Source organism: Nerophis lumbriciformis, linkage group LG31, assembly GCF_033978685.3.
Source record: "Nerophis lumbriciformis linkage group LG31, RoL_Nlum_v2.1, whole genome shotgun sequence".
Lineage (NCBI taxonomy): Eukaryota > Metazoa > Chordata > Actinopteri > Syngnathiformes > Syngnathidae > Nerophis > Nerophis lumbriciformis.
Window position 1 is genome coordinate 9,278,754 of NC_084578.2, and position 27,943 is coordinate 9,306,696.

At 41.5% G+C, this 27,943-nt stretch overlaps 1 protein-coding gene across 1 annotated transcript in view; it reads left to right on the forward strand.

Moving 5' to 3' along the window:
- The window catches only part of ptpn4a (protein tyrosine phosphatase non-receptor type 4a), a 189,445-nt gene extending 161,962 nt beyond the window's left edge, over positions 1–27,483 (forward strand). Inside the window, exons 20-27 of the mRNA XM_061926597.1 lie at positions 3,236–3,402; positions 9,098–9,188; positions 9,315–9,376; positions 12,560–12,706; positions 17,733–17,861; positions 22,631–22,779; positions 25,993–26,128; positions 26,206–27,483. Of these exons, the coding sequence (XP_061782581.1) occupies positions 3,236–3,402; positions 9,098–9,188; positions 9,315–9,376; positions 12,560–12,706; positions 17,733–17,861; positions 22,631–22,779; positions 25,993–26,128; positions 26,206–26,538 (1,214 nt within the window). The 3' untranslated portion in view covers positions 26,539–27,483. The remainder of the gene's footprint in view (positions 1–3,235; positions 3,403–9,097; positions 9,189–9,314; positions 9,377–12,559; positions 12,707–17,732; positions 17,862–22,630; positions 22,780–25,992; positions 26,129–26,205) is intronic.
- The last annotated feature ends 460 nt before the right edge of the window (positions 27,484–27,943 follow it).

A 27,943-nucleotide genomic window follows, 5' to 3' on the forward strand; every position in this document is an offset into this window, starting at 1 on the left:
ATTACGTAAAAATATGCACAAAAACATTCCTACAGACATCACACCTGGGACGGTTGAGTAGGTAAGAATTGTTTTAGTCATACTGTAAAACTGGGCAGCACGGTGGTAGAGGGGTTAGTGCGTCTGCCTCACAATACGAAGTTGCTGAGTAGTCTGGGGTTCAATCCCAGGCTCCGGATCTTTCTGTGTGGAGTTTGCATGTTCTCCCCGTGACTGCGTGGGTTCCCTCCGGGTACTCCGGCTTCCCCCCACCTCCAAAGACATGCACCTGGGGATAGGTTGATTGGCAACACTAAATTGGCCCTAGTGTGTGAATGTGAGTGTGAATGTTGTCTGTCTATCAGTGTTGGCCCTGCGATGAGGTGGCGACTTGTCCAGGGTGTACCCCGCCTTCCGCCCGATTGTAGCTGAGATAGGCTCCAGCACCCCCCGCGACCCCAAAAGGGAATAAGCGGTAGAAAATGGATGGATGGATACTGTAAAACTTGCAAACACTGCTTGTAGCGAAAACAGCGTAGTAAGGCTATGGATAACTAGTAGACGGAACGGCACTTGTACTCCCGGTTGAAAGCTCTAGTTTAAACAGAAATCTGCTGCGTCACCTGCAGTGAGCATACTTGTCCAAAAGATGGTGCCATAGCACAAACATTAACACACAATTTCAGTGTTTTTGCTTGTTTTAAAAAAAAAAAAAAAAACTATTTGCGTTAAGGCCGTCAGCGATAAAAAAGAATCCATAAACTAGCTGCACCGTTTTATAAGCCGCAGGGTTCAAAGTGTAGGAAAAAAGTAGCGGCTTACAGTCCGGGATTGACGTTATTGAAGACATATATTATTACATACTAAAATGTGAATGTTGTTCAAATAGCTCAGCGAATATAGACCTGCTTTAAAAAGTCGCCCACACGCATCCTTCAATTGCCTTGCTGGATAAGAGATACAAGTTTGGAAATGCCACGCCGAGTGCAACCATCATATTATGCATAAATTAATCGCTTTCTGAATGTGTCATTAAAAAAAACCCATTACATAGAAAAGGTTTTGATAGACCATGTACTAAATCTCATTGGATAGTGTACATAACGAGTATCACATAACAGTGATTCAATCTAGAATAGTAATTGTTAATGTTCACTAAGTCCCTTTAAGGCAGACCGGGGGAAATTAAAAACCCGGGGGCCGCATGTGGCCCGTTAAGGTTTTCAATCTGGCCCGCCGGACATTCCCCCCCAAAATTTTCAGATCTTTAAGATGAAAACTATAGTCGCCATTATGATGTGCAGTGATGTTTTCACATTACCTTAAATCTTGAACTATACAAAGTATTTCAATGGTTGGAATCTGCGCTTTTGCATGATATACTAGTTACTATGGTAATCTAATTAGTTACTATGGTAATCTAAATCACAGCAGCTCAGACGAGGCACCAAGCACTGTGGGTGGGGAGCGTTTCCACAGAGGGTCAGCCAGAAATGCGGGTGTCAGGGTCAGACGCGGAAGGAGATTTTTACAACAAAGTTCTAAAGCTACATGTATATCAGATATATCAGATAGTAGATGTTTTGTTTTTTTACCCTTAGCGTTCATATTTCGCTGTTTGTTGCATTTTTGTTGGGTTTCTGTTGATTGTAAAATATGTTGATCAAGAGGGGTTGTGACGTTCATATGTTGTCAATATTCAGTGTTTTATCCTTCATAGTTAATATTGTAAATCCCAAATTCTATGACCTCCATGTACATTCTGGGTGTCTCATTCAGTAAAAAAAATTTACAATTCCATTCTGTTTTTTAAGGCGATCTGTCATAACGTTTTTAGTAGGGATGTCCGATAATATCGGACTGCCGATATTATAGGCCGATAAATGCTTTAAAATGTAATATCGGAAATTATCGGTATCGGTTTCAAAAAGTAAAATTTATGACTTTTTAAAACGCCGCACGGACGTAGGGAGAAGTACAGAGCGCCAATAAACCTTAAAGCCACTGCCTTTGCGTGCCGGCCCAGTCACATAATATCTACGGCTTTTCACACACACAAGTGAATGTACAGCATACTTGGTCAACAGCCATACAGGTCACACTGAGGGTGGCCGTATAAACAACTTTAACACTGTTACAAATATGCGCCACACTGTGAACCCACACCAAACAAGAATGACAAACACATTTCGGGAGAACATCCGCAACATAAACACAACAGAACAAATACCCAGAACCCCTTGCAGCACTAACTCTTCCGGGACGCTACAATATACACCCCCCGCTACCCACCCCCACCTCAACCCCGCCCACCTCAACCTCCTCCCAAAACCCAAACTGCTGTTTTGAGGCATGTTAAAAAAAAAAATAATGCACTTTGTGACTTCAATAATAAATATGGCAGTGCCATGTTGGCATTTTTTGTCCATAACTTGAGTTGATTTATTTTGGAAAACCTCGTTACATGGTTTAATGCATCCAGCGGGACATCACAACAAAATTAGGAATAATAATGTGTTAATTCCACGACTGTATATATCGGTATCGGTATTTAAGAGTTGGACAATATCGGATATCGGCAAAAAAGCCACTATCGGACATCTCTAGTTTTTAGCATTCAGACATTATTGTGAGGTTTTGTATTAGTGTTTCTAAAAATAGATATACCGGCCCCGAGGTACATTTTTTTCTCTAAATTAGGCCCTCGAGGCAAAATGATTGCCCAGGCCTGCTTTAAGGACTTGAGTACCGTATTTTTTGGACTATAAGTCGCAGTTTTTTTCATAGTTTGGCCGGGCTCCAGTGCGACTTATATATGTTTTTTTCCTTCTTTGTTATGCATTTTCGGCAGGTGCGACTTATACTCCGAAAAATACGGTAGTTTCATTTATTTTGTTTGAGGATGTGTGACTTCTTGTCGCAGCTTCATCAAGGCTTCCTTTGGTTGACGTGAAACAAGAAACAAAGGTTCATATCTGCTGTTGCCTGGTTAGTAGAGTAGTGTTCCTATACCCTTCCGTCTTTGCCGTATGTGGAAGCATGTTTTTCCACCAGCTTCAGGGAGCGCTCAAAAGATGATGAGTCACTGTAAAGTGGGTCAGGAGGGGATTTACACATGCAGTCATACATCAAAGCAAATACATGAATTCTCAAACATGTTGACGGTAATGATATTATCCCAAGGTCCGGTGAAGACTTCCTCAGCCTGGAACTCTGTTCATGTACACTGTGAATGAAACCTTCGTCCCTTTTCTAGCAATCTACGATGTGGTGGAGGAGAAGGTGGACTCCGAACCAGATTTCCAGTACATCCCAGAGAAGTCCCCTCAGGACCCCACTCAGCTCGACCAGCATGCTTTGAGGGATTCTATGGTAACCCTGAAGGAGGGTCTGAGCAGTGGGGCCATACTGGCCCAGTTTGACGTGAGTTGCACACAAGTGAATGCCGACAACACACTGACAGTCACGGTGGTGCGGATGTAATAGAGCAGTGTTTCTTAAACATAGGGCCGCGGCCCCTTGTTGAGCTCGATCTCTTTCTCAGCTTTGGTTGCAACAGTACTTGGTTGTAATACGCTTTGCCACCACTTGTTTTTGATTGATTGAGACTTTTATTAGTAGGTTGCACAGTGAAGTACATATTCCGTACAATTGACCACTAAATGTTATCATCAGGATATAGAGAGAGAGAGAGAGAGAGAGAGAGAGAGAGAGAGAGAGAGAGAGAGAGAGAGAGAGAGAGAGAGAGAGAGAGAGAGAGAGAGAGAGAGAGAGAGAGAGAGAGAGAGAGAGAGAGAGAGAGAGAGAGAGAGAGAGCAGAAGGCATAAGAAAAAGTATCTGCATTTGATTATTAACAATCCGGGAAGGGTGTTAGTTTAGGGTTGTAGCTGCCTGGAGGTGAACTTTTATTGCGGTTTTGAAGGAGGATAGAGATGCACTTTCTTTTATACCTGTTGGGAGCGCATTCCACATTGATGTGGCATAGAAAGAGAATGAGTTAAGACCTTTGTTAGTTCGGAATCTGGGTTTAACGTGGTTAGTGGAGCTCCCCCTGGTGTTGTGGTTATGGCGGTCATTTACGTTAAGGAAGTAGTTTGACATGTACTTCGGTATCAGGGAGGTGTAGCCGATTTTATAGACTAGGCTCAGTGCAAGTTGTTTTACTCTTTGTGGCAGTATAACCTAAATATCAAACAGAAGAAGAGTGGGACTGAAGTCATAATTAGAGATGTCCGATGATATCGGTCTGCCGATATTATCGGCCGATAAATGCTTTAAAATGTAATATCGGAAATTATCGGTATCGGTTTCAAAAAGTAAAATTAATGACTTTTTAAAACGCCGCTGTACGGAGCGTACATATCCGGTAAAACACGGACGTAGGGCATACTTGCCAAACCTCCCGATTTTCCCAGGAAACTCCCGAATTTCAATGCCCCTCCTGAAAATCTCCCGAGGCAACCAGCCTCCCGAATTTCTCCCGATTTCCACCCAGACAACAATATTGGGGGCGTGCCTTAAAGGCACTGCCTTTAGCGTCCTCTACAAACTGTCGTCACCTCCGCCTTTCCTCCGTACAAACAGCGTGCCGGCACAGTCACATAATATATGCGGCTTTTACACACACATAAGTGAATGCCACGCATACTTGATCAACAGCCATACAGGTCACACTGAGGGTGGCCGTATAAACAACTTTAACACTGTTACAAATATGCGCCACACTGTGAACCCACACCAAACAAGAATGACAAACACATTTCGGGAGAACATCCGCACCGTAACACAACATAAACACAACAGAACAAATACCCAGAACCCCTTGCAGCACTAACTCTTCCGGGACGCTACAATATACACTCCCGCTACCACCAAACCCCTGTTTTTGATTGATTGAAACTTGTATTAGTAGATTGCACAGTACAGTACATATTCCGTGCAATTGACAACTAAATGGTAACACCCGAATACGTTTTTCAACTTGGTCCACGTTAATCAATTAATGGTAAATGCATCCAGTGGGGCATCACAACAAAATTAGGCATAATAATGTGTTAATTCAACAACTGTATATATCGGTATTGGTTGATATCGGAATCGGTAATTAAGAGTTGGACAATATCGGGATATCGGCAAAAAAGCCATTATCGGACATCTCTTGTCATAATGACGTTTCATAAAGGGGAACTGCACTTTTTGGTGGAAATTTTGCCTATTGCTAACAATCATAATGAAAGACATGACTACGGATGTGTTGTTTTTTTTCTAATGCATTCTAACTCGTAAATAAAAGTCTGCTTACAGCGGAGCCAATGCTAAGTCCTTTATTCCGCCCATAAAACCCAATAAAAAACATCCCAAAAGCGCCTTGTGACTTGAATATTAACCAAGTATTAGTGATATTGTTATTATAAGCACTAACGCAGATAAACTATTTATAGCTTCGCCGTAATCACAGGCTTGTGTGGATATTTTGACATCATCGGCTGGTTAGCTGCTTCCTCACTTCCTTTGCTCGTCAAACTTTATTGTAGATCATAAATCTTGCCTCTCACTTGGATAGTAGAAGGATGAGGATGTATTCCGACATGTTGGTCGGTCAATTTAGACCCGGAAATTGCGAGAGTGACACGAAAAGATGCTTGGTTTCACCCCCCTTTTCTTCGCAAGGATTATGAGTCATTTTCATCTATATGGGAATACATCAACATCCTATTAGTCGGCATCCTAATGACAGCAGACCTCATTCAGTAAGGGATGTTTTGTTATGATTGTTGGCTCTCATGACGTTTGCAGTGAGTATGAGTAATAACCAGTGATGTAGTGGAACAATAAGCGAACGTTGTGATGCGTTTTTTGAATTAATGATCAAAATACGTATATTTTAATTGTTGTTATAAATGTTACTACATTACATACAGGTAAAAGCCAGTAAATTAGAATATTTTGAAAAACTTGATTTATTTCAGTAATTGCATTCAAAAGGTGTAACTTGTACATTATATTTATTCATTGCACACAGACTGATGCATTCAAATGTTTATTTCATTTAATTTTGATGATTTGAAGTGGCAACAAATGAAAATCCAAAATTCCGTGTGTCACAAAATTAGAATATTACTTAAGGCTAATACAAAAAAGGGATTTTTAGAAATGTTGGCCAACTGAAAAGTATGAAAATGAAAAATATGAGCATGTACAATACTCAATACTTGGTTGGAGCTCCTTTTGCCTCAATTACTGCGTTAATGCGGCGTGGCATGGAGTCGATGAGTTTCTGGCACTGCTCAGGTGTTATGAGAGCCCAGGTTGCTCTGATAGTGGCCTTCAACTCTTCTGCGTTTTTGGGTCTGGCATTCTGCATCTTCCTTTTCACAATACCCCACAGATTTTCTATGGGGCTAAGGTCAGGGGAGTTGGCGGGCCAATTTAGAACAGAAATGCCATGGTCCGTAAACCAGGCACGGGTAGATTTTGCGCTGTGTGCAGGCGCCAAGTCCTGTTGGAACTTGAAATCTCCATCTCCATAGAGCAGGTCAGCAGCAGGAAGCATGAAGTGCTCTAAAACTTGCTGGTAGACGGCTGCGTTGACCCTGGATCTCAGGAAACAGAGTGGACCGACACCAGCAGATGACATGGCACCCCAAACCATCACTGACGGTGGAAACTTTACACTAGACTTCAGGCAACGTGGATCCTGTGCCTCTCCTGTCTTCCTCCAGACTCTGGGACCTCGATTTCCAAAGGAAATGCAAAATTTGCATGGTTGGGTGATGGTTTGGGGTGCCATGTCATCTGCTGGTGTCGGTCCACTCTGTTTCCTGAGATCCAGGGTCAACGCAGCCGTCTACCAGCAAGTTTTAGAGCACTTCATGCTTCCTGCTGCTGACCTGCTCTATGGAGATGGAGATTTCAAGTTCCAACAGGACTTGGCGCCTGCACACAGCGCAAAATCTACCCGTGCCTGGTTTACGGACCATGGTATTTCTGTTCTAAATTGGCCCGCCAACTCCCCTGACCTTAGCCCCATAGAAAATCTGTGGGGTATTGTGAAAAGGAAGATGCAGAATGCCGGACCCAAAAACGCAGAAGAGTTGAAGGCCACTATCAGAGCAACCTGGGCTCTCATAACACCTGAGCAGTGCCAGAAACTCATCGACTCCATGCCACGCCGCATTAACGCAGTAATTGAGGCAAAAGGAGCTCCAACCAAGTATTGAGTATTGTACATGCTCATATTTTTCATTTTCATACTTTTCAGTTGGCCAACATTTCTAAAAATCCCTTTTTTGTATTAGCCTTAAGTAATATTCTAATTTTGTGACACACGGAATTTTGGATTTTCATTTGTTGCCACTTCAAATCATCAAAATTAAATGAAATAAACATTTGAATGCATCAGTCTGTGTGCAATGAATAAATATAATGTACAAGTTACACCTTTTGAATGCAATTACTGAAATAAATCAAGTTTTTCAAAATATTCTAATTTACTGGCTTTTACCTGTATATACTTACATCATGTATATAAAACCTTAATGGAGGTGTTTGGATGAGTTATGGGCTTTTAAAGGCATAGACTCACACAGACTCCATTGTAAGTGAACTTTTGATGGCATTTATTTAATATTTAGAATGCATTAAAAAAAGAAAAACACATGTGTTCTTGTGTCACACAAGGATTGTGAATGATAGGCATAATGCCTAAAAAAAGTGCAGTTCCCCTTTAAGCGCAAAAATGATGACTGAAGTGGTGAAGCTGTATTTTCATTTGCACTTTAATTTGATCAACAGTTAAAAAACATTCATTATTGATCTCTTTTTTTTTAGCACAACATAATTGTATATATGGTAATGTTTTTATCAGTTATTTTTATCAGTTATTTATGAGTCCCTTCTTATGCAAAATATTTGATTACCGTATTTTTCGGACTATAAGCTGCAGTTTTTTTTCATAGTTTCATATATAAGTGCGACTTATATATGTTGTTTTTCCTTCTTTATTATGCATTTTCGGCAGGTGCGACTTATACTCCGAAAAATACGGTAGTACTTATCAGCCTGACCTAAGCCTAATATTTATGTGTTAAATAAATAATATTTGCGATTAATACATGATTTTATATCATTAAACTTAGATATAATTATACAAATAAAAGAGAGAGGCTCAAGCGGTAGAAAATGCATGGATGGAAAATCAGGAGTAAGATGTGCTAATTCATTGTTAATATTTGACTGGGCCCCAGTCTGCTCTGTATTGGAAAAGTTGGGCCCTGAGGTCAGAAAGGTTAAGAACTCTTGTAAAAGACAATCTAGTTGAATGTACACATTAACTTTTTTTTTCCCTCATAAATTATCAGAGAAGGCATGTTTTGAGCTTGATAGGTTCTGTAATGGAGCTTTTCAATCAAAACACTCAAATCAACATTGAAATTATTTGTGATAAATTTAATCGGTGCCCCCCCCACACCCCCTCCAAAAAGCAAAATTTTAACATTAAGAAAAAATAACTTTTAGATAAGCCATAATGTATAAGTACAATACTACAGAATGTACTACAAACAACTACAGTAGTTTTATGAAGTAATGTAATGATAATGTACAGCACTTACCTTGGAAAGTGGACGTCCACGGTATTTCCTTCCAGCTGCTTCTGCTTCAAATACACCATCAGCAGCTTTTCCATATTTTCATGGATAAATGTTAATATCTTTTTTAACGTTCTTGGCTGGCGTTCGACTCATTCTGCTTCAGTATGGTGCAGACTGGCAGTTGCTTGCACCAAGTTAATGACACCCGCTGTCATGTTTTTGATGATTTCTTTCTTTAATTTGATATAATCCACTTCTTCTTCTCAGCACTGTACTTCACTTCCCTCCTTCCCATGGTTGGAAAACAAAGTTATGTCTATCTCCAGCTATAATCTAATAATGCAAGCCATTTTACGGGGTTCACTGTGGCCTTTGCAACGCCAACAATTAAAGCCTAAAAGACAACAGGGACAGCTCTTATCTCAAAACACTCTTGACTAGAGGCACCACTGTACGTTCCAAGTGTTATTTCCCATTGATGGTGATTGTTCAGAGCAAGCATGTCAACGTTCTCCTTTTCTTACAGCAACTGTACAGGAAGAGGCCCGGGATGACCATGCTGTGTGCCAAATTACCTCAGAACATTTCCAAAAATCGCTACAGAGACATCTCTCCTTGTACGTGTTCCCACACACACCTTTTTAAGTTTAAGACGTGTCAAATCCTGTTCCACCTTGATTTCTTGTCTATGACATCGTTCAACGTCTTTCTGTTGGTTTCATTCCTTTCTTTGTCCTTTCAAGATGATGCCACGCGGGTCATTCTGAAAAGCACAGATGACTACATCAATGCAAATTACATAAATGTGAGTTTTTATTTTCCGTTCCTTTTATGTGTTGGTAAATTCAATGTGAATGTACTTGAGTCAAAGTTTTTTCTGATGTTTCTCTAAATACAAACAAGCTTTGATCAAAGCTTACCGTTTTTTATTTTGCTGGCAAAATAGTCTTCAGAAACATTGCAGCTCTCTGCATCATACTTGCCAACCCTCCCGAATTTTCCGGGAGACTCACGAATTTCAGTGCCTCTCCCGAAAATCTCCCGGGACAACCATTCTCCCGAATTTCTCCCGATTTCCAGCCGGACAACAATATTGGGGGCGTGCCTTAAAGGCACTGCCTTTAGCGTTCTCTCTCACCTGAAAAGGAGACTATTATATATGTCTCTGTTATCCATAGGTTTATCTATAACCCATAAAGTAGGCAAGCACGGAGCTATTTCTCAGTTTGTGTTTATTCCAGCCGGCACGTTAAAGGGGAACATTATCACCAGACCTATGTAAGCGTCAATATATACCTTGATGTTGCAGAAAAAAGACCATATATTTTTTTAACCGATTTCCGAACTCTAAATGGGTGAATTTTGGCGAATTAAACGCCTTTCTAATATTCGCTCTCGGAGCGATGACGTCACAACGTGGCGTCACATCGGGAAGCAATCCGCCATTTTCTCAAACACCGAGTCAAATCAGCTCTGTTATTTTCCGTTTTTTCGACTGTTTTCCGTACCTTGGAGACATCATGCCTCGTCGGTGTGTTGTCGGAGGGTGTAACAACATGAACAGGGACGGATTCAAGTTGCACCAGTGGCCCAAAGATGCGAAAGTGGCAAGAAATTGGACGTTTGTTCCGCACACTTTACCGACGAAAGCTATGCTACGACAGAGATGGCAAGAATGTGTGGATATCCTGCGACACTCAAAGCAGATGCATTTCCAACGATAAAGTCAAAGAAATCTGCCGCCAGACCCCCATTGAATCTGCCGGAGTGTGTGAGCAATTCAGGGACAAAGGACCTCGGTAGCACGGCAAGCAATGGCGGCAGTTTGTTCCCGCAGACGAGCGAGCTAAACCCCCTATCGACCCTAGCTTCCCTGGCCTGCTGACATCAACTCCAAAACTGGACAGATCAGCTTTCAGGAAAAGAGCGCGGATGAGGGTATGTCTACAGAATATATTAATTGATGAAAATTGGGCTGTCTACACTCTCAAAGTGCATGTTGTTGCCAAATGTATTTCATATGCTGTAAACCTAGTTCATAGTTGTTAGTTTCCTTTTAATGCCAAACAAACACATCGTTGGTTAGAAGGCGATCGCCGAATTCGTTCTCGCTTTTCTCCCGTGTCGCTGGCCGTCGTGTCGTTTTCGTCGGTTTCGCTTGCATACGGTTCAAACCGATATGGCTCAATAGCTTCAGTTTCTTCTTCAATTTCATTTTCGCTACCTGCCTCCACACTACAACCATCCGTTTCAATACATTCTTAATCTGTTGAATCGCTTAAGCCGCTGAAATCCGAGTCTGAATCCGAGCTAATGTCACTATAGCTTGCTGTTCTTTCCGCCATGTTTGTTTGTGTTGGCATCACTGTGTGACGTCACAGAAAAATGGACGGGTGTTTATAACGATGGTTAAAATCAGGCACTTTGAAGCTTTTTTTAGGGATATTGCGTGATGGGTAAAATTTTGAAAAAAACTTCGAAAAATATAATAAGCCACTGGGATCTGATTTTTAATGGTTTTAACCATTCTGAAATTGTGATAATGTTCCCCTTTAATACACTGACACACAACATCCGGATTCCCATCTTGCATTGCTTCAAAACTACGGCAAGTGGTAATGTCCAAAAACATAACAGAGACGAAGCAGAAGGACGAAGAAGAGACCAAGGTTGAGTCTCAAGGTTGGCAAGTATGCTCTGCATGCTGGAAATACATAGAAGTAATGATGGGTAAATGATGCCTCAGTGAATGTGTGGCACACTCACAACCTGTATTGACACTGCACTGATACTGCGTTAGTGTTGTATAATGACTATCTGCTATCTGATGGATTAAAAAAGTTATTATACAATACAAAGGTTCTGAGTGGTCCTGAGTTCAATCCCGGGCTCGGGATCTTTCTGTGTGGAGTTTGCATGTTCCCCCCGTGACTGCGTGGGTTCCCTCCGGGTACGCCGGCTTCCTCCCACCTCCAAAGACATGCACCTGGGGATAGGTTAATTGGCAACACTAAAATGGCCCTAGTGTGTGAATGTGAGTGTGAGTGTTTTCTGTCTATCTGTGTTGGCCCTGCGATGAGGTGGCGCCTTGTCCAGGGTGTACCCCGCCTTCCGCCCAATTGCAACTGAGATAGGCTCCAGCACCCCCCGCAACCCCAAAAGGGATAAGCGGTAGAAAATGGATGGATGGATCTCCACAGAAAGGAATTTAAAACATGCAGCCATGGTCAATGAGCCAAATACCACATTTTCCAGGCTATAGGGTGCATCGGTATTCAAGCTGCACCCAGCCAGTTTTAGAAAAAATAAATATTTTTTTACATATATTAGACGCACCCAACTATATGCCGCATATATATACCAGTACGAAAGATTTTGTAAATGTTTATTTACATACCTTTCCTTCCAAACAGTGCCTGTCACATGGCAGTAAAACGGCTGAATGAACAAAACATAAGTCATCGTCATTGACCCGCTAGCTGCGGAAGCTAGCTCTTCAAACAGCTAAACAGACTCAATAACTCCACGGTGAAGTTTTGGTGAATTTAAAAGGATAAAACAACACAAAAAGAATACGATTGTAGATTAAGAATAGTAACACAGACACTTGTAATAGTGTTAGCATATTCGCTAATGCTAACGTCGCTTGCTTGATTACATTACGATAGCACGTACAAATATGCATGAGTTAGAATTGTTTGAGTTATATTGTAAAACTTACAAACGTTGCTTGGAGTGATGAATGAAGAATCCTTTCGAGCAAAAAAACACTATGGACAGTTATACTTCCGGTTCAAGGCACAAAATAGGAAGTACATTTTTAAGCCGCAGTTACTATCGGGTAAATTAGCACCGGTGCCATTATGGAACCAATGCCTACTTGTGTTCCATAAGGCATCGATGCTTCGATATGGTTTGACCCATCACGACATGCAAGTCTCACACCCAGATGAAACATTGTTTAGTTACTCAACCCCTGTTCCTGCAGATGGAGATTCCTGCCTCCAGTCTCATAAACCGCTACATCGCCTGCCAGGGTCCCTTGCCCAACACCTGTCCGGACTTCTGGCAAATGACCTGGGAGCAGGGATCATCTATGGTGGTCATGCTGACAACGCAAGTCGAGAGGGGACGGGTACGTCAAGGATTTTTCATTAAAACTAGCCGATTTTTTTTTCCCCAAATGTCTTTGTTTTTCTCTGCACGGGACAATTCAACTAATCTCATAGGACAACTAAGAACGTTACCTCACGATTCCATTCAGCATTGATTCTCACAATGTATTATTTGGTAATGGAGAGTGTTGCCCATTTGTGGCCTGTGGGTAATTTCTTAATGGCCCAGGGCACATTAAAAAAATAAGTTTAAAGTTAAAGTACCAATGATTGTGTCACACACACACACACTAGGTGTGGTGAAATGTGTCCTCTGCATTTGACCCATCCCCTTGCTCACCCACTGGGAGGTGAGGGGAGCAGTGGGCAGAAGCAGTGGCCGCGCCCAGGAATCATTTTTGGTGATTTAACCCCCAATTCCAACCCTTGATGCTGAGTGCCAAGCAGGGAGGTAATGGGTCCCATTTTTATAGTCTTTGGTATGACTCGAAATACAATAAAAAATTTAAAAAACCATTAAAAAGTGGGTAAAAAAAGAGCAAACTGGTGAAATGAAACAAGAAAAAGTTGCAATGTTGAAACTCTAATATTAAACACAAAGCTGCGTTCAGGCTGTTTTTTTTCCCCCTTAAAGCTGCATTGCTTAAAAATAATGATTCAAAATCAATATTGGAATGGTTGACCTATTCAAGGCTCCAATTACTTCACATCAAACATTCCACTTTGAAGTACTTTTTGTTGAAAACATTGCATATTTTGTTTGACAAAAAAAAGTTTTCTTTGACAAAAAGTGCATGACACAAACAAACAAACATTAGAAAAAATAATTAAAAAGTATAAGAAGGTCTAAAGCTGATTTAGAGAGTGTTAAAAGTAAAACAATTAAAAAAATGTTTTAACACTTTTTGAGAGTGAGCATTTTGGATCCCTAAGAAATTTAGTGGGATCATTTTTTCAAAAACTGTCATTGCTCAAAAATAATACTGAATTAAAATCCATGTTGTTATGAATTATGGACCAATCAAAGGCTCCAATTACTTCACATCAAATATTTCAATTACAATTATTTTTTTGTGGAAAACATTGCATAGTTTGTGTTCAAAAATATTACTGAATTAAAATCCATGTTGTTATGAACTATGGACCAATCTAAGGCTCCAATTACTTCACATCAAATATTTCAATTAAAATTATTTTTTTGTGGAAAACATTGCATAGTTTGTGTTTTTGTCATTAAAACAGGTTTTTGACAATAAGGGCATAAAACACATAAAAAGAAAACAAAAAACTTATCGATAGATAGACCTGAAGTTGATATAGAGATTTAAGCGTTGAATTAAAAAAAAAAAATATGACTTTTTTTTTTTCAACATTTTTATGACTGAGGCCCTATCGGGTGCCCTATACCAAACTTGAGGGTTGCCTAAAGGTAAAAACAAAAAATTCAATATTTTGTCTTGGGTTTTGAAAATGAAAAATATCAAAATTGCCCCCGCATGCTGAGATTTATCAGTGTGCGGCCCTTAGTGGAAAAGGTTTGGACATCCCTGACTTAAAACATTGATAGCAAATTCATAAAATCTCAAGTTTATTCAATGTTTTTTAATAACGTCGCACTTTTTACCACAACTTTCTGAAAAAGCTGCTGCAAATTAAGGCATTTTAGGCCACAGCAATCGCAAGAAAGCCCGGAAGGATTTTTATACTGTACAGTATGGTTATAAAACAATAATCTTTCCATATATTAGCCACACTGGACTATAAGCCGCAGATATGAAATGAGTGATTTACACAGAAATATTTTGTCAATGATTATTTACATACCTTAATTGTTTCCAAACGGTGTCTGTAACACGGCAGTAAAACGGCTGATCAAACAAAACAGAAGTCATCATCATGGACCTACTAGCTGCGGAAGCTAGCTCTCCAATCAGCTAAACAGACTCAATATCTCCACAGTGACGTTTTGGTGAATTCACTGAAGAATTTGTGAAACTGAAACAAAACAAAAAGAATGCCATTGTAAGTTAATACTAATACAGACACTTGTAAATGTGTTAGCATACTAGCTAATGCTTGCAACGCTTGCTTCATTACATTACAACAGCATGTACAAAACACTCTTAAAGACATCACACATGGGACGGTTTAGTACTTATGAATTGTTGTAGTTATATTGTAAAACTTACAAATAGAATAGAATGGACTTTATTGATTAAGGACTCCAACTTAATGTGCGGTAGTGGGAACAAATATGGGGTAAAAATAAATTACACAATAGGTAATAAAGAAAAAAAAGAATTGAAATAAACAGACTACTATCCAATAAAAATAATAAGCAATCCTGTACAATATACAAAACACTATACAAATACAAAATACTGTACAATATACAGAACAAGACAAGAGTAATGGAGTAATAAATAAGAAAGAGTTAAGAGTGAAGCATCCATACGAGTAGATACGCTATGGACGGCTCTACTTCCTCTTGAAAGCACTACTGATAAAATGAAGGCCACTGCAGCACTTGCAGTGAGCGAACTCGTCCAAAAGATGGCACCATAGCACAAACAAAACAAATTCTCTGTATATTTGCTTGTTTTTGTTTTTTTCGAAAACTTTGTATTCTGGCCGTCAGTGTAGAAAAACCCATAAATTAGCCACAGGGTTCAAAGTGTAGGAAAAAAAAGTAGTGGCTTATAGTCCAGAATTTACAGTAACTATCCCAAATAATTTTCAGGACTTATGCAGATCCCAAATACACATCAGCAGGTACCAGGAGGTAATAAAAGTAGGTTTTGCATAATATTGCGAAACAAACCGCCAGATAATGTCTGCTAATAGGTGCCATTTTGGGGTCCTTATACACACATCGTAATAATACTTGTATGTTTAAATGTGCCAACAACCCATCAAGCGGTGCGGCTTCATAGCGTACTAAAAACATTTTGACAGATTTTTGAGTGTCGTGTGCAGTGTTGGGACTAACGCGTTACAAAGTAACGCGTTACTGTAACGCCGTTAGTTTCGGCGGTAACTAGTAATCTAACGCGTTATTTTTTTTATTCAGTAACTCAGTTACCGTTACTACATGATGCGTTACTGCGTTATTTTACGTTATTTTTTATGTAGTATCGGCTAGAAACTGAGGATCTGATCCTGTTTTATGGCAGCGAAGCAATGACATGCTTCTGATTCTTCCTCTGCACTCTCTGTGTGTGTGTGTGTGTGTGTGTGTGTGTGTGTGTGTGTGTGTGTGTGTGTGTGTGTGTGTGTGGGTGTGGGGAGGGGAGGGGAGGGGAGGGGGGTGCGCAATACAACCTAAACCGTTGGCCAACAAAAAAGTAACCACAGAACACTATACGACTATACGGTATAGTGTTCTGTGGTTACTTTTTGGTTGGCCAAGCGGACGTGACGACAGGCTGTCCTCACTCAGGTCCGCACGGACCTGGAGGGGCGTGCCTTGAGTCCGGCTGGAAATCGGCAGAAATTTGGGAGAATGGTTGTCCCGGGGAGAGGCAAGTATGAGATATTCTCACTTCTTTTCTTTTGTCGAGCACAAAGAAAATAACATTTTAGTTAAATGTAAGTTGTGTCTTGGATCAAAGATCCCGTCTACTGCCCAAAACTACAATTCAAATCTGCCTGGTTAGGCTCTGTGTATGTCACGTGTGCCTTCCTTAGGTGAAGCCAGCTTTACAGCTATGTTGTTGATTGATTGATTGCAACTTTTATTAGTAGATTGCACAGTACAGTACATATTCCGTACAATTGACCACTAAATGGTAACACCCCAATAAGTTTTTCAACTTGTTTAAGTCGGCGTCCACTGATTCATGATACAGATATATACTATCAAATATATACTAACATCATAATACAGTCATCACACAAGATAATCATCAGAGTATATACATCGAATTATTTACAATCCGGGATGTGGGATATGGGGGGGGGGGGTTAGATTTGGTTGGTATCAACACTTCTGTCATCAACAATCAGCATCAACAATTGCATCATCAGAGAAATGGCCATTGAAACAGTGTAGGACTGACTTGGTAGGATATGTATAGCAAGTAGTGGACACAGAGAGAGAGATCAGAAAGTATAAGAAAAAATGTCTACATTTGATTATTTACAATCCGAAGAGGTATTATGTGGAAGGGAGGGTGTTAGTTTAGGGTTGTAGTTGCCTGGAGGTGTTCTTTTAGTGCGGTTTTGAAGGAGGATAGAGATGCCCTTTATTTTACACCTGTTGGGAGTGGATTCCATATTGAAGTGGCATAGAAAGAGAATGAGTTAAGACCTTTGTTAGTTTGGAATCTGGGTTTAACGTGGTTAGTGTTAGTGTTATTATGCTGTTTGTTACTTATGTATGTTATGTTGCAGCTATTTAAAATAGTTTTGTCAATTTGTTCTGGCCTGAAATAAATTGGCCCTTTGAAACATATCTTTGTCTTTGTGTGTTGTATGTAGAGCACATTGCTTAGCAGAGTTCAGTGATGCAAATGTATGTCAAGTTGATCAACAGATTGTATTATTCTCCAGTGCAATAACAGTACTGAAATGAAGACTAAAAGGGCATTAATGGGAGCTTTAAAAAAAAAAAAGTAGAAGAAGTAACTAGTTACTTTTCACAGTAACGCATTACTTTTTGGTGTACCGGTAAGTAACTGAGTTAGTAACTGAGTTACTTTTGAAATAAAGTAACTAGTAACTGTAACTAGTTACTGGTTTTCAGTAACTAACCCAACACTGGTAAGCACAACCAGAATTATGCCGTACATTAGGCGCACCGGGTTATAAGGCGCACTGTCGATTTTTGAGAAATTGAAAGGATTTTAAGTGAGCCTTAAAGTCCGAAAAATACGGTAAGTCAGAAGTGCCGCTCGCCGTTGAAGTTCTTCGAAATACTAAAACTATTACATAAGAGCAATTTGTAAAGGTTTTCATGCACTTCTCAGGGAATTGTGTTAGCAAAGAAGACCAGTTGTTTTTTTTTACTGTTGCTGAGCTTTAATGGCATGCTAACATGTGTTGCAGGTCAAGTGCCATCAGTACTGGCCCAACCCAGACAGCAGCGCCTCCTACGGAGACTTCACTGTCACGTGCCACAACGAGGAGGGCAACTCCGCCTTCCTGGTCCGGGAAATGAGCCTGGTGCACCTACAGGTGAGCAGGGGGGGTTTCGCACCAGCGCCCGTTTTTCAAATGTGATCCGGGTGGCCGCGAGCCGTCGGATGAGATCAGATTGTCGGATGCGAGGAGAGCGCGCGGCGTCTCATGAAGAATGAGCAGCTGAGCATCCAGAGGAGGTGTGTTGTCATGGTGACCAGTGTGGGCTGTTCTTTTTCTGGCTCCCGCTGCGCTCGCATGTGGACCGCCTATTGAAACCGGGTTACCATGGCAACCCGACCACCTTAGTCAATCATATTCCTGTAAAAGAGAACACGGTGAGAGAAAACATGAAGCGAAGGTAACAGTGAGAAGATGGGAAAAAAAGATAACGTATTTCTACGTTAAAGAGTATAATCGGAATAGACTAAACAATAACGGCAGTCATTTTTTTTTTTTTTTATGTTTAGTGCTTCCAATGGCCCCCTGATTGTGTTGCTTTACTGCGAGGATGGTTTCTATAGGAACCATGTTGCCCCTCCAAAGTGTTCATTTGTAACTGTTGTACGCCAAACTATCGCTGGAGGCTTCGAAACCATTTCTTTCTCTTTCTAATCAACAAACAAAGAGCTTTTCTTGTGAATTATTTCAGCAACATTTCCCATCTCATGGCCCATCTCCAGGGGAACCTCGATTTACGAGCCACTCTATTTGCGAACTTTTCCATTTGCTAACCTTTGCTGCTGGAAGCTTTAGTGCGCTGCCCTTTTTTGGATGGCACTTTCTATACAGTATACCCATACACACCATAATATACTTAAATTTTCCAATATTTCTAATTTAAACTAACAACTAAAATGTTGGTTTTATCTCTGGTCCAGTCAATAAGTTTGAATGGTATGGAAGTAGAATTGTTTCACATCAACTTATATATATCAATATGATATTAATACATATGCATATATTAGTAAATATACAAATACAAATGTGATATACAAATAAATAAATAATTTGTATAAATAAACAAATATTTGTAAATATATTTTTGAGCTTTGAAAATATATACCATATTTTTCGGAGTATAAGTCGCACCGGAGTATAAGTCGCACCTGTCGAAAATGCATAGTAAAAAAGGAAAAAAACATATTTAAGTCGCACTGGAGCCCGGCCAAACTATGCAAAAAAACTGCGACTTATAGTCCGAAAAATACGGTAATACACACAGGGCACAGCCATTTTGGAGAGGTGGCGCCCCCCACGGCCATTGCCGTATTAAAAGCCTCGCCTTTTCTCCTCCAAACATATTGCTGGGTATTGTGGCCAAACAGCTCAATTTTTGTTTCATCTGACATCACATGGACAAAGATAATCAATCAATCAATCAATCAATCAATGTTTATTTATATAGCCCTAAATCACAAGTGTCTCAAAGGGCTGCACAAGCCCCAACGACATCCTCGGTACAAAGCCCACATAAGGGCAAGGAAAAACTCACTCCAGTGGGACGTCGATGTGAATGACTATGAGAAACCTTGGAGAGGACCGCATATGTGGGTAACCCCTCCCCTCTAGGGAGACCGAATGCAATGGATGTCGAGTGGGTCTAACATAATATTGTGAGAGTCCAGTCCATAGTGGATCCAGCATAACAGTAAGAGTCCAGTCCACAGTGGGGTCAGCAGGAAACCATCCCGAGCGGAGACGGGTCAGCAGTGCAGAGATGTTCCCAACCGATATACAGGCGAGCGGTCCACCCCGCGTCCCGACCCCGGACAGCCAGCACCCCATCCATGGCCACCGGACCTGTGTGTCTCCCCTTCCACAAGGGGTAGGGGGGAGCAGAGGAGAAAAGAAGAGAAACGGCAGATCAACTGGTCTAAAAAAGAGGGGGCTATTCAAAGGCTAGAGTATACAAATTAGTTTTGAGATGGTACTCAAATGCTTCTACTGAGGTAGCATCTCTAACTGTTACCGGGAGGGCATTCCATAGTACTGGAGCCCGAATAGAAAACGCTCTATAGCCCGCAGACTTTTTTTGGGCTCTGGGAATCACTAATAAGCCGGAGTTCTTTGAACGCAGATTTCTTGCCGGGGACATATGGTACAATACAATCGGCAAGATAGGACGGAGCTAGACCGTGTAGTATTTTATACGTAAGTAGTAAAACCTTAAAGTCACATCTTAAGTGCACAGGAAGCCAGTGCAGGTGAGCCAGTATAGGCGTAATATGATCAAACTTTCTTGTTCTTGTCAAAAGTCTAGCAGCCGCATTTTGTACCAATTGTAGTCTTTTAATGCTAGACATAGGGAGACCCGAAAATAATACGTTACAGTAATCGAGACGAGACGTAACGAACGCATGAATAATGATCTCAGCGTCGCTAGTGGACAAAATGGAACGAATTTTAGCGATATTACGGAGATGAAAGAAGGCCGTTTTAGTAACACTCTTAATGTGTGACTCAAAGGAGAGAGTTAGGTGGAAGATAATACCCAGATTCTTTACTAAGTCGCTTTGTGTAATTGTTTGGTTGTCAAATGTTAAGGTGGTATTATTAAATAAATGTCGGTGTTTAGCAGGACCGATAATCAGCATTTCCGTTTTCTTAGTGTTGAGTTGCAAGAAGTTAGCGGACATCCATTGTTTAATTTCATTAAGACACGCCTCCAGCTGACTACAATCCGGCGTGTTGGTCAGCTTTAGGGGCATGTAGAGTTGGGTGTCATCAGCATAACAATGAAAGCTAACACCGTATTTGCGTATGATGTCGCCTAGCGGCAGCATGTAAATACTAAAGAGTGCAGGGCAGATAAGACCTTCTGGAGGAAAGTTCTGTGGTCAGATGAAACAAAAATGGAGCTGTTTGGCCACAATACCCAGCAATATGTTGGGAGGAGAAAAGGTGAGGCCTTTAATCCCATGAACACCATACCTAACGTCAAGCATGGTGGTAGTAGTATTATGCTCTGGGCCTGTTTTGCTGCCAATGGAACTGGTGCTTTAAAATGGGAAAATGAAGAAGGAGGAGTACCTCCAAATTCTTCAGGACAACCTAAAATCATCAGCCCGGAGGTTGGGTCTTGGGCGCAGTTGGGTGTTCCAACAGGACAATGACCCCAAACACACGTCAAATGTGGTAAAGGAATGGCTAAATCAGGCTAGAATGAAGGTTTTAGAACCCTAACCCAAAGTCCTGACTTAAAGGGGAACATTATCACAATTTCAGAAGGGTTAAAACCATTAAAAATCAGTTCCCAGTGGCTTATTTTATTTTTCAAAGTTTTTTTCAAAATTTTACCCATCACGCAATATCCCTAAAAAAAGCTTCAAAGTGCCTGATTTTAACCATCGTTATATACACCCGTCCATTTTCCTGTGACGTCACATAGTGAAGCCAATACAAACAAACATGGCGCATAGAACAGCAAGATATAACGACATTAGCTCGGATTCAGACTCGGATTTCAGCGGCTTGAGCGATTCAACAGATTACGAATGTATTGAAACGGATAGTTGTAGTGTGGAGGCAGGTAGTGAAAACGAAATTGAAGAAGAAACTGAAGCTATTGAGCCATATCGGTTTGAACCGTATGCAAGCGAAACCGACAAACGACACGACAGCCGGCGACACGGGAGAAAGCGAGGACGAATTCGGCGATCGCCTTCTAACCAACATTTGGTATGTGTTTGTTTGGCATTAAAGGAAACTAACAACTATGAACTAGGTTTACAGCATATGAAATACATTTGGCAACAACATGCACTTTGAGAGTGCAGACAGCCCAGTTTTCATCAATTAATATATTCTGTAGACATACCCTCATCCGCGCTCTTTTCCTGAAAGCTGATCTGTCCAGTTTTGGAGTTGATGTCAGCAGGCCAGGGAAGCTAGGGTCGATATTCTTCTCTTGATCATCTTCGGGACGGTGTGAGCCAAGACATCCAGGGGGTTTAGCTCGCTCGTCTGCGGGAACAAACTGCCGCCATTGCTTGCCGTGCTACCGAGGTCCTTTGTCCCTGAATTGCTCACAAACTCCGGCAGATTCAATGGGGTCTGGCGGCAGATTTCTTTGACTTTATCGTTGGAAATGCATCTGCTTTGAGTGTCGCAGGATATCCACACATTCTTGCCATCTCTGTCGTAGCATAGCTTTCGTCGGTAAAGTGTGCGGAACAAACGTCCAATTTCTTGCCACTTTCGCATCTTTGGGCCACTGGTGCAACTTGAGCCCGTGGCCCTGTTCGTGTTGTTACACCCTCCGACAACACACCGACGAGGCATGATGTCTCCAAGGTACGGAAAACAGTCGAAAAAACGGAAAATAACAGAGCTGATTTGACTCGGTGTTTGAGAAAATGGCGGATTGCTTCCCGATGTGATGTCACAACGTGACGTCATCGCTCCAAGAGCGAATAATAGAAAGGCGTTTAATTCGCCAAAATTCACCCATTTAGAGTTCGGAAATCGGTTAAAAAAATATATGGTCTTTTTTCTGCAACATCAAGGTATATATTGACGCTTACATAGGTCTGGTGATAATGTTCCCCTTTAAAGTTTAAAATATGCATTTTTTTTCTGTCAAAATTGAAAGAACAAATGCATTTAGTAAAAAAAAAAAGTAAGTATTTTATTGAAACCCGTATTTTCCAGGCTTTCGCGGGCCACATAAAATGAAGTGGCGGGCCAGAACTGGCCCCCGGGCCTTGAGTTTGACACCTGTGTTCTAAATGAAGAGATTCCCCCTAAAAACAAGCTTGGAAGTACTTGTATTTCTTTCCTGATGGAAGTAAAGTGCATGAGGTTTTGTGTGTGTGCACGTTCAGAGTGAGGAGCTGAGAGAGCTGACCCAGATCCAGTACGTGGCATGGCCCGATCACGGCGTCCCCGACGACTCCACGGACTTCTTGGACTTTGTGGCTCTGGTCCGCAGCAAAAGGACAAGGCAAGACCAGCCAATGGTTGTACACTGCAGGTAACATTGCCATACTGTGGTCCACCTACAGTATAACTACACACTTTGTTTTCTACTATATATATGACAATATTTCTATATTTTAAGTTAAAGTACCAAGTGTTCATTCAAGGCTAAGGCAAAATATCGCGATATATATCGTGTATCGTGACATGGCTTAAAAATATCGAGATATTAAAAAAAGACCATATCGCCCAGCCCTATACACACATATACAAACCCCGTTTCCATATGAGTTGGGAAATTGTGTTAGATGTAAATATAAACGGAATACAATGATTTGCAAATCCTTTTCAACCCATATTCAGTTGAATATGCTACAAAGACAACATATTTGATGTTCAAACTGATAAAAAACAATTTTTTTTTGCAAATAATCATTAACTTTAGAATTTGATGCCAGCAACAAATGACAAAGAAGTTGGGAAAGGTGGCAATAAATACTGATAAAGTTGAGGAATGCTCATCAAACACTTATTTGGAACATCCCACAGGTGAACAGGCAAATTGGGATCAGGTGGGTGCCATGATTGGGTATAAAAGTAGATTCCATGAAATGCTCAGTCATTCACAAACAAGGATGGGGCGAGGGTCACCACTTTGTCAACAAATGCGTGAGCAAATTGTTGAACAGTTTAAGAAAAACCTTTCTCAACCAGCTATTGCAAGGAATTTAGGTATTTCACCATCTACGCTCCCTAATATCATCAAAGGGTTCCGAGAATCTGGAGAAATCACTGCACGTAAGCAGCTAAGCCTGTGACCTTCGATCCCTCAGGCTGTACTTCATCAACAAGCAACATCAGTGTGTAAAGGATATCACCACATGGGCTCAGGAACACTTCAGAAACCCACTGTCAGTAACTACAGTTGGTCGCCACATCTGTAAGTGCAAGTTAAAACTCTCCTATGCAAGGCGAAAACCGTTTATCAACAACACCCAGAAATGCCGTCGGCTTCGCTGGGCCTGAGCTCATCTAAGATGGACTGATACAAAGTGGAAAAGTGTTCTGTGGTCTGACGAGTCCACATTTCAAATTGTTTTTGGAAACTGTGGACGTCGTGTCCTACGGACCAAAGAGGAAAAGAACCATCTGGATTGTTTTAGGCGCAAAGTTGAAAAGCCAGCATCTGTGATGGTATGGGGGTGTATTAGTGCCCAAGACATGGGTAACTTACATATCTGTGAAGGAGCCATTAATGCTGAAAGGTACATACAGGTTATGGAGCAACATATGTTTCCATCCAAGCAACGTTACCATGGACGCCCCTGCTTATTTCAGCAAGACAATGCCAAGCCACGTGTTACATCAAGGTGGCTTCATAGTAAAAGAGTGTGGGTACTAGACTGGCTTGCCTGTAGTCCAGACCTGTCCCCCATTCAAAATGTATGGCGCATTATGAAGCCTAAAATACCACAACGGAGACCCCCAGACTGTTGAACAACTTAAGCTGTATATCAAGCAAGAATGGGAAATAATTCCACCTGAGAAGCTTAAAAAATGTGTCTCCTCAGTTCCCAAACATTTACTAAGTGTTGTTAAAAGGAAAGGGCATGTTCACCACTTTGTTACATGGCTTTTCCTTTATAAAAAACTACATTTGAATTGTAATTCCATGCTATTGACAGGACTATTAATTTTAATGAAGTTAGCTTACCATGTTTACAGTATGATAATTGTGATAGAAATGTGAATTTTAGGCACAGAATATTTTTTACAATTGAACAAGGCAGTAGATTATACAAGCTTGGACAGAAAGTTAATAATGACACCAATTTTTTTTTTTTATGGAATTGTTTAGTACTGTTTTACCATTTGTTTACTGTAAAAAGTGTTTATACTGTTTATACTTTCAATTAACAAATTGAAGTCTTGTGAAAGGTTGACAGGATAACTGGCATTAACTGTCAAAATAATTTCAAACTATTGAAGTTAGCTTACAGAATAAACATGTCAATCAACCCATATGATTTTTGCTGTAATATTTTTGTTTTGAAAAGTCACTGTGACTGATAGAAAAGTGATGGTTTTAGCAACATTTTAGCCTGTCTGAATGCTAATAATCATTTTGCGTCGGGGGGCGAAGGAACCCCCCACCAGGACTTTGCCCTGGACCTACCGGGGCCTGCGGCCCCTGGACCTTGGCTACTAGGTTTTTCTGATTTCAAAAGTTGGCAGGTATGCGTTTGTAAATTCGTCGAAAATCGAGCAAGTTATGGTAATTTAATTAGTACATGTACCATTGACATCAATGTAATGATTGAGGCTAGATGTCCGAGGTAAGATGGCTACAACGTTGCTACACTGGAGAATGATTGGTCATATGAAAAATGCTCACAGCCAATCAGAAAGGAGGGGCCGTCTAAGCATACCCGCCCCCAAAGTGCCAAAAAGAAACATGAGAGCGCGAGGAGAGATGCCAGGAGTACACAGAGAGCGCGCAGAAAGGCGTCGCGCGCGCGCAAAAGGGTGTCGCGCGCGCGCACGAAGTGGAGAATCAACGCGCGATAACAGTTTTTATGCGCTCGGATTTTTGGCACTAATGTGACGCCATACTTTCTCAGTAATTTCCAGCGTGGAACTGTCATAGGATGCCACCTGTGCAACAAATCCAGTCGTGAAATTTCTTCGCTACTAAATATTCCAAAGTCAACTTTATCATAACAAAAGTGAAGAGTTTGGGAACAACAGCAACTCAGCCACCAAGTGGTAGTCCACGTAAACTGACAGAGGGGTCGGCGGATGCTGAAGTGCATAGTGCAAAGACTTTCTGCACAGTCAGTTGCTACAGAGCTCCAAACTTCATGTGACCTTGCAATTAGCCCACGTACAGTACGCAGAGAGGCACCACGCGCGCGCGCGCAAAAGGGTGTCGCGCGTGCGCACGAAGTGGAGAATCAGCGCGCGATAACAGTTTTTATGCGTTCGGATTTTTGGCACTAATGTGACGCCGTAAGAAAGGCCCATTCTTTCACAAATGTTTGTAGAAACAGTCTCCATGCCTAAGTGCTTGATTGTATACACCAGGCCAAGTGATTAGGACACCTGACTCTCATCATTTGGATGGGTGGCCAAATACTTTTGGCAATATAGTGTGCAATGTGTGTGTTTGCGAAGATAGAAAAGGCATTCTTGAACATAAGGAACTGCGCAAGAAGTGAGACTTACGGTTCATAAACAATATTTATTCCACCCCTGCTTTTCTTCCCAGTGCTGGCATTGGTCGGACGGGGGTTCTGATCACCATGGAAACTGCTTTGTGTCTCATGGAGTGTGGCCAGCCAGTGTGCCCGCTAGAGATCGTGAGGACCATGAGGGATCAGAGAGCCATGATGATACAAACACCTGTAAGTACGCCCGCCTGTCCCTCGCCCCTCGCTTCTTTCAGGTGTCCCCCACCCCCTCCTGTCCCTGTCTCCGCCAGAGTCAGTACCGCTTTGTGTGCGAGGCCATCCTGAGGGTCTACGAGGAGGGTCTGGTCCGACCGCTGACGCCCACCGTCTACCATCTACGAGAGACGGGCGACGGCGAGGAGGATGAGGAGATGAAAGGATCGAGAGAAGACACATGGGAGGAAGAGGAGGTGGCGGAGCTGCTGGAAGGAGGTCTGGACGAGGAGGACGACGACGACGACGACGAGGAGGTGGAGGTGCTGGACGTGGGGGAGGTGACGGAGGAGGAGCTCAGCGTTGCTAGCGCCGCCAGCGTGAGCAGCGACACCAGCGTGAACCCCGAGCCCGACCCCGCCGACCCGTGACGTTTGACCCCGCGGGGTCACTTTAGGGGACCCAGGAAGAGGCGAGAACAAAGGCACTGTTGCACTTTATCACAAAAAACGGAACAAAATAGAAGAACTGGAAAATCACAGATTTGTTTTTGAAAAAGAGGCGATGCAGCTGTGCGGTGCAGGTACCATTAGAGGGCGCTGTGTTCAGGGTCGACTACGACGTCAACACGGAGCGCCCATGTGCCATAAAAGTACGAAGGGGAAGGGCTGTCCCATGGATGGAAAGCTTCCCCCCCTCCTCCATTTTTTTTTTTTTTTTTAGTCCTTTTAGTGGATACATCTTTTGTTCCTGCGAGAGTATTTATTGTGTTTTAGTTGCTGTCAAACCCTCTCCACTGTTTTTTTTAAACTAGTACATTCTTAGGATTCCTCTTCGCTGCGAGGATTGAATTCACTGTGGCGCTCTCTCCTCAACGTTCCTGCTGGACACGGGGAAAGACAATTATTTGGATCGCGGCTTTTTTGCTCCTCGCGTCGCGTCTTCCGGCCGACAGACGTCACGAACAAAGCGGGTTTACGTTCAAGTGAGCGCTTTAAATCGTAGACGTAAACCCTGCCCCACGCCTACCGAACAGTGAAAGTCGGACTTCCATCGAGCTCCCTGAGAGTTGAACAAAAGTAGTCCCGAGTTGTGGTAGCAGAGCGTTTAAAACAGGTCAGACCTGGCAAGTTTATTAAGAAATCTGGCCCGCCTTTAAGTTCATTTTAAATATCAGAGTTTGCCTCCATCTTGTGGACAGCATGAGTACTTCTAGTCAATGACCATGAAATGTCAGCAGCACAACATTTACTTATATGACCCGATCCAAACAACCGTCCCCAGTCACGGTGACCAACACAAAAGGTCAACACACACATTACACAACCTGCTCACTGAACTGTGTGGTTATTAGGAAAAACATCCACGCACTTAACTTCACTCAATATTACACCTATTTAAAACCACTACAATGCATGATGGGAAAAATGCAAAACACTCTCACCACACTTATCCATGTTTGGCGCATTTTAGCTGCTTGATATTTCTGATTGTTTGCAAAACTTTCAGGAGGTTGTCACGGAAGTAAACAAGGTCGGAGTCAAACTTTCACATGCTCTTTATATTTATACATATATATATATATATATATATATATATATATGTGTGTGTATACGTACATACTAGGGGTGTAGGAAAAAATCGATTTGAATTCGAATCGCGATTCTCACGTTGTGCGATTCAGAAACGATTCTCATTTTTTAAAATCAATTTTTTTTTTTTTTTTTTTTTTTTTTTTAATTAATCAATCCAACAAAACAATACACAGCAATACCATAACAATGCAATCCAATTCCAAAACCAAACCCGACCCAGCAACACTCAGAACTGCAATAA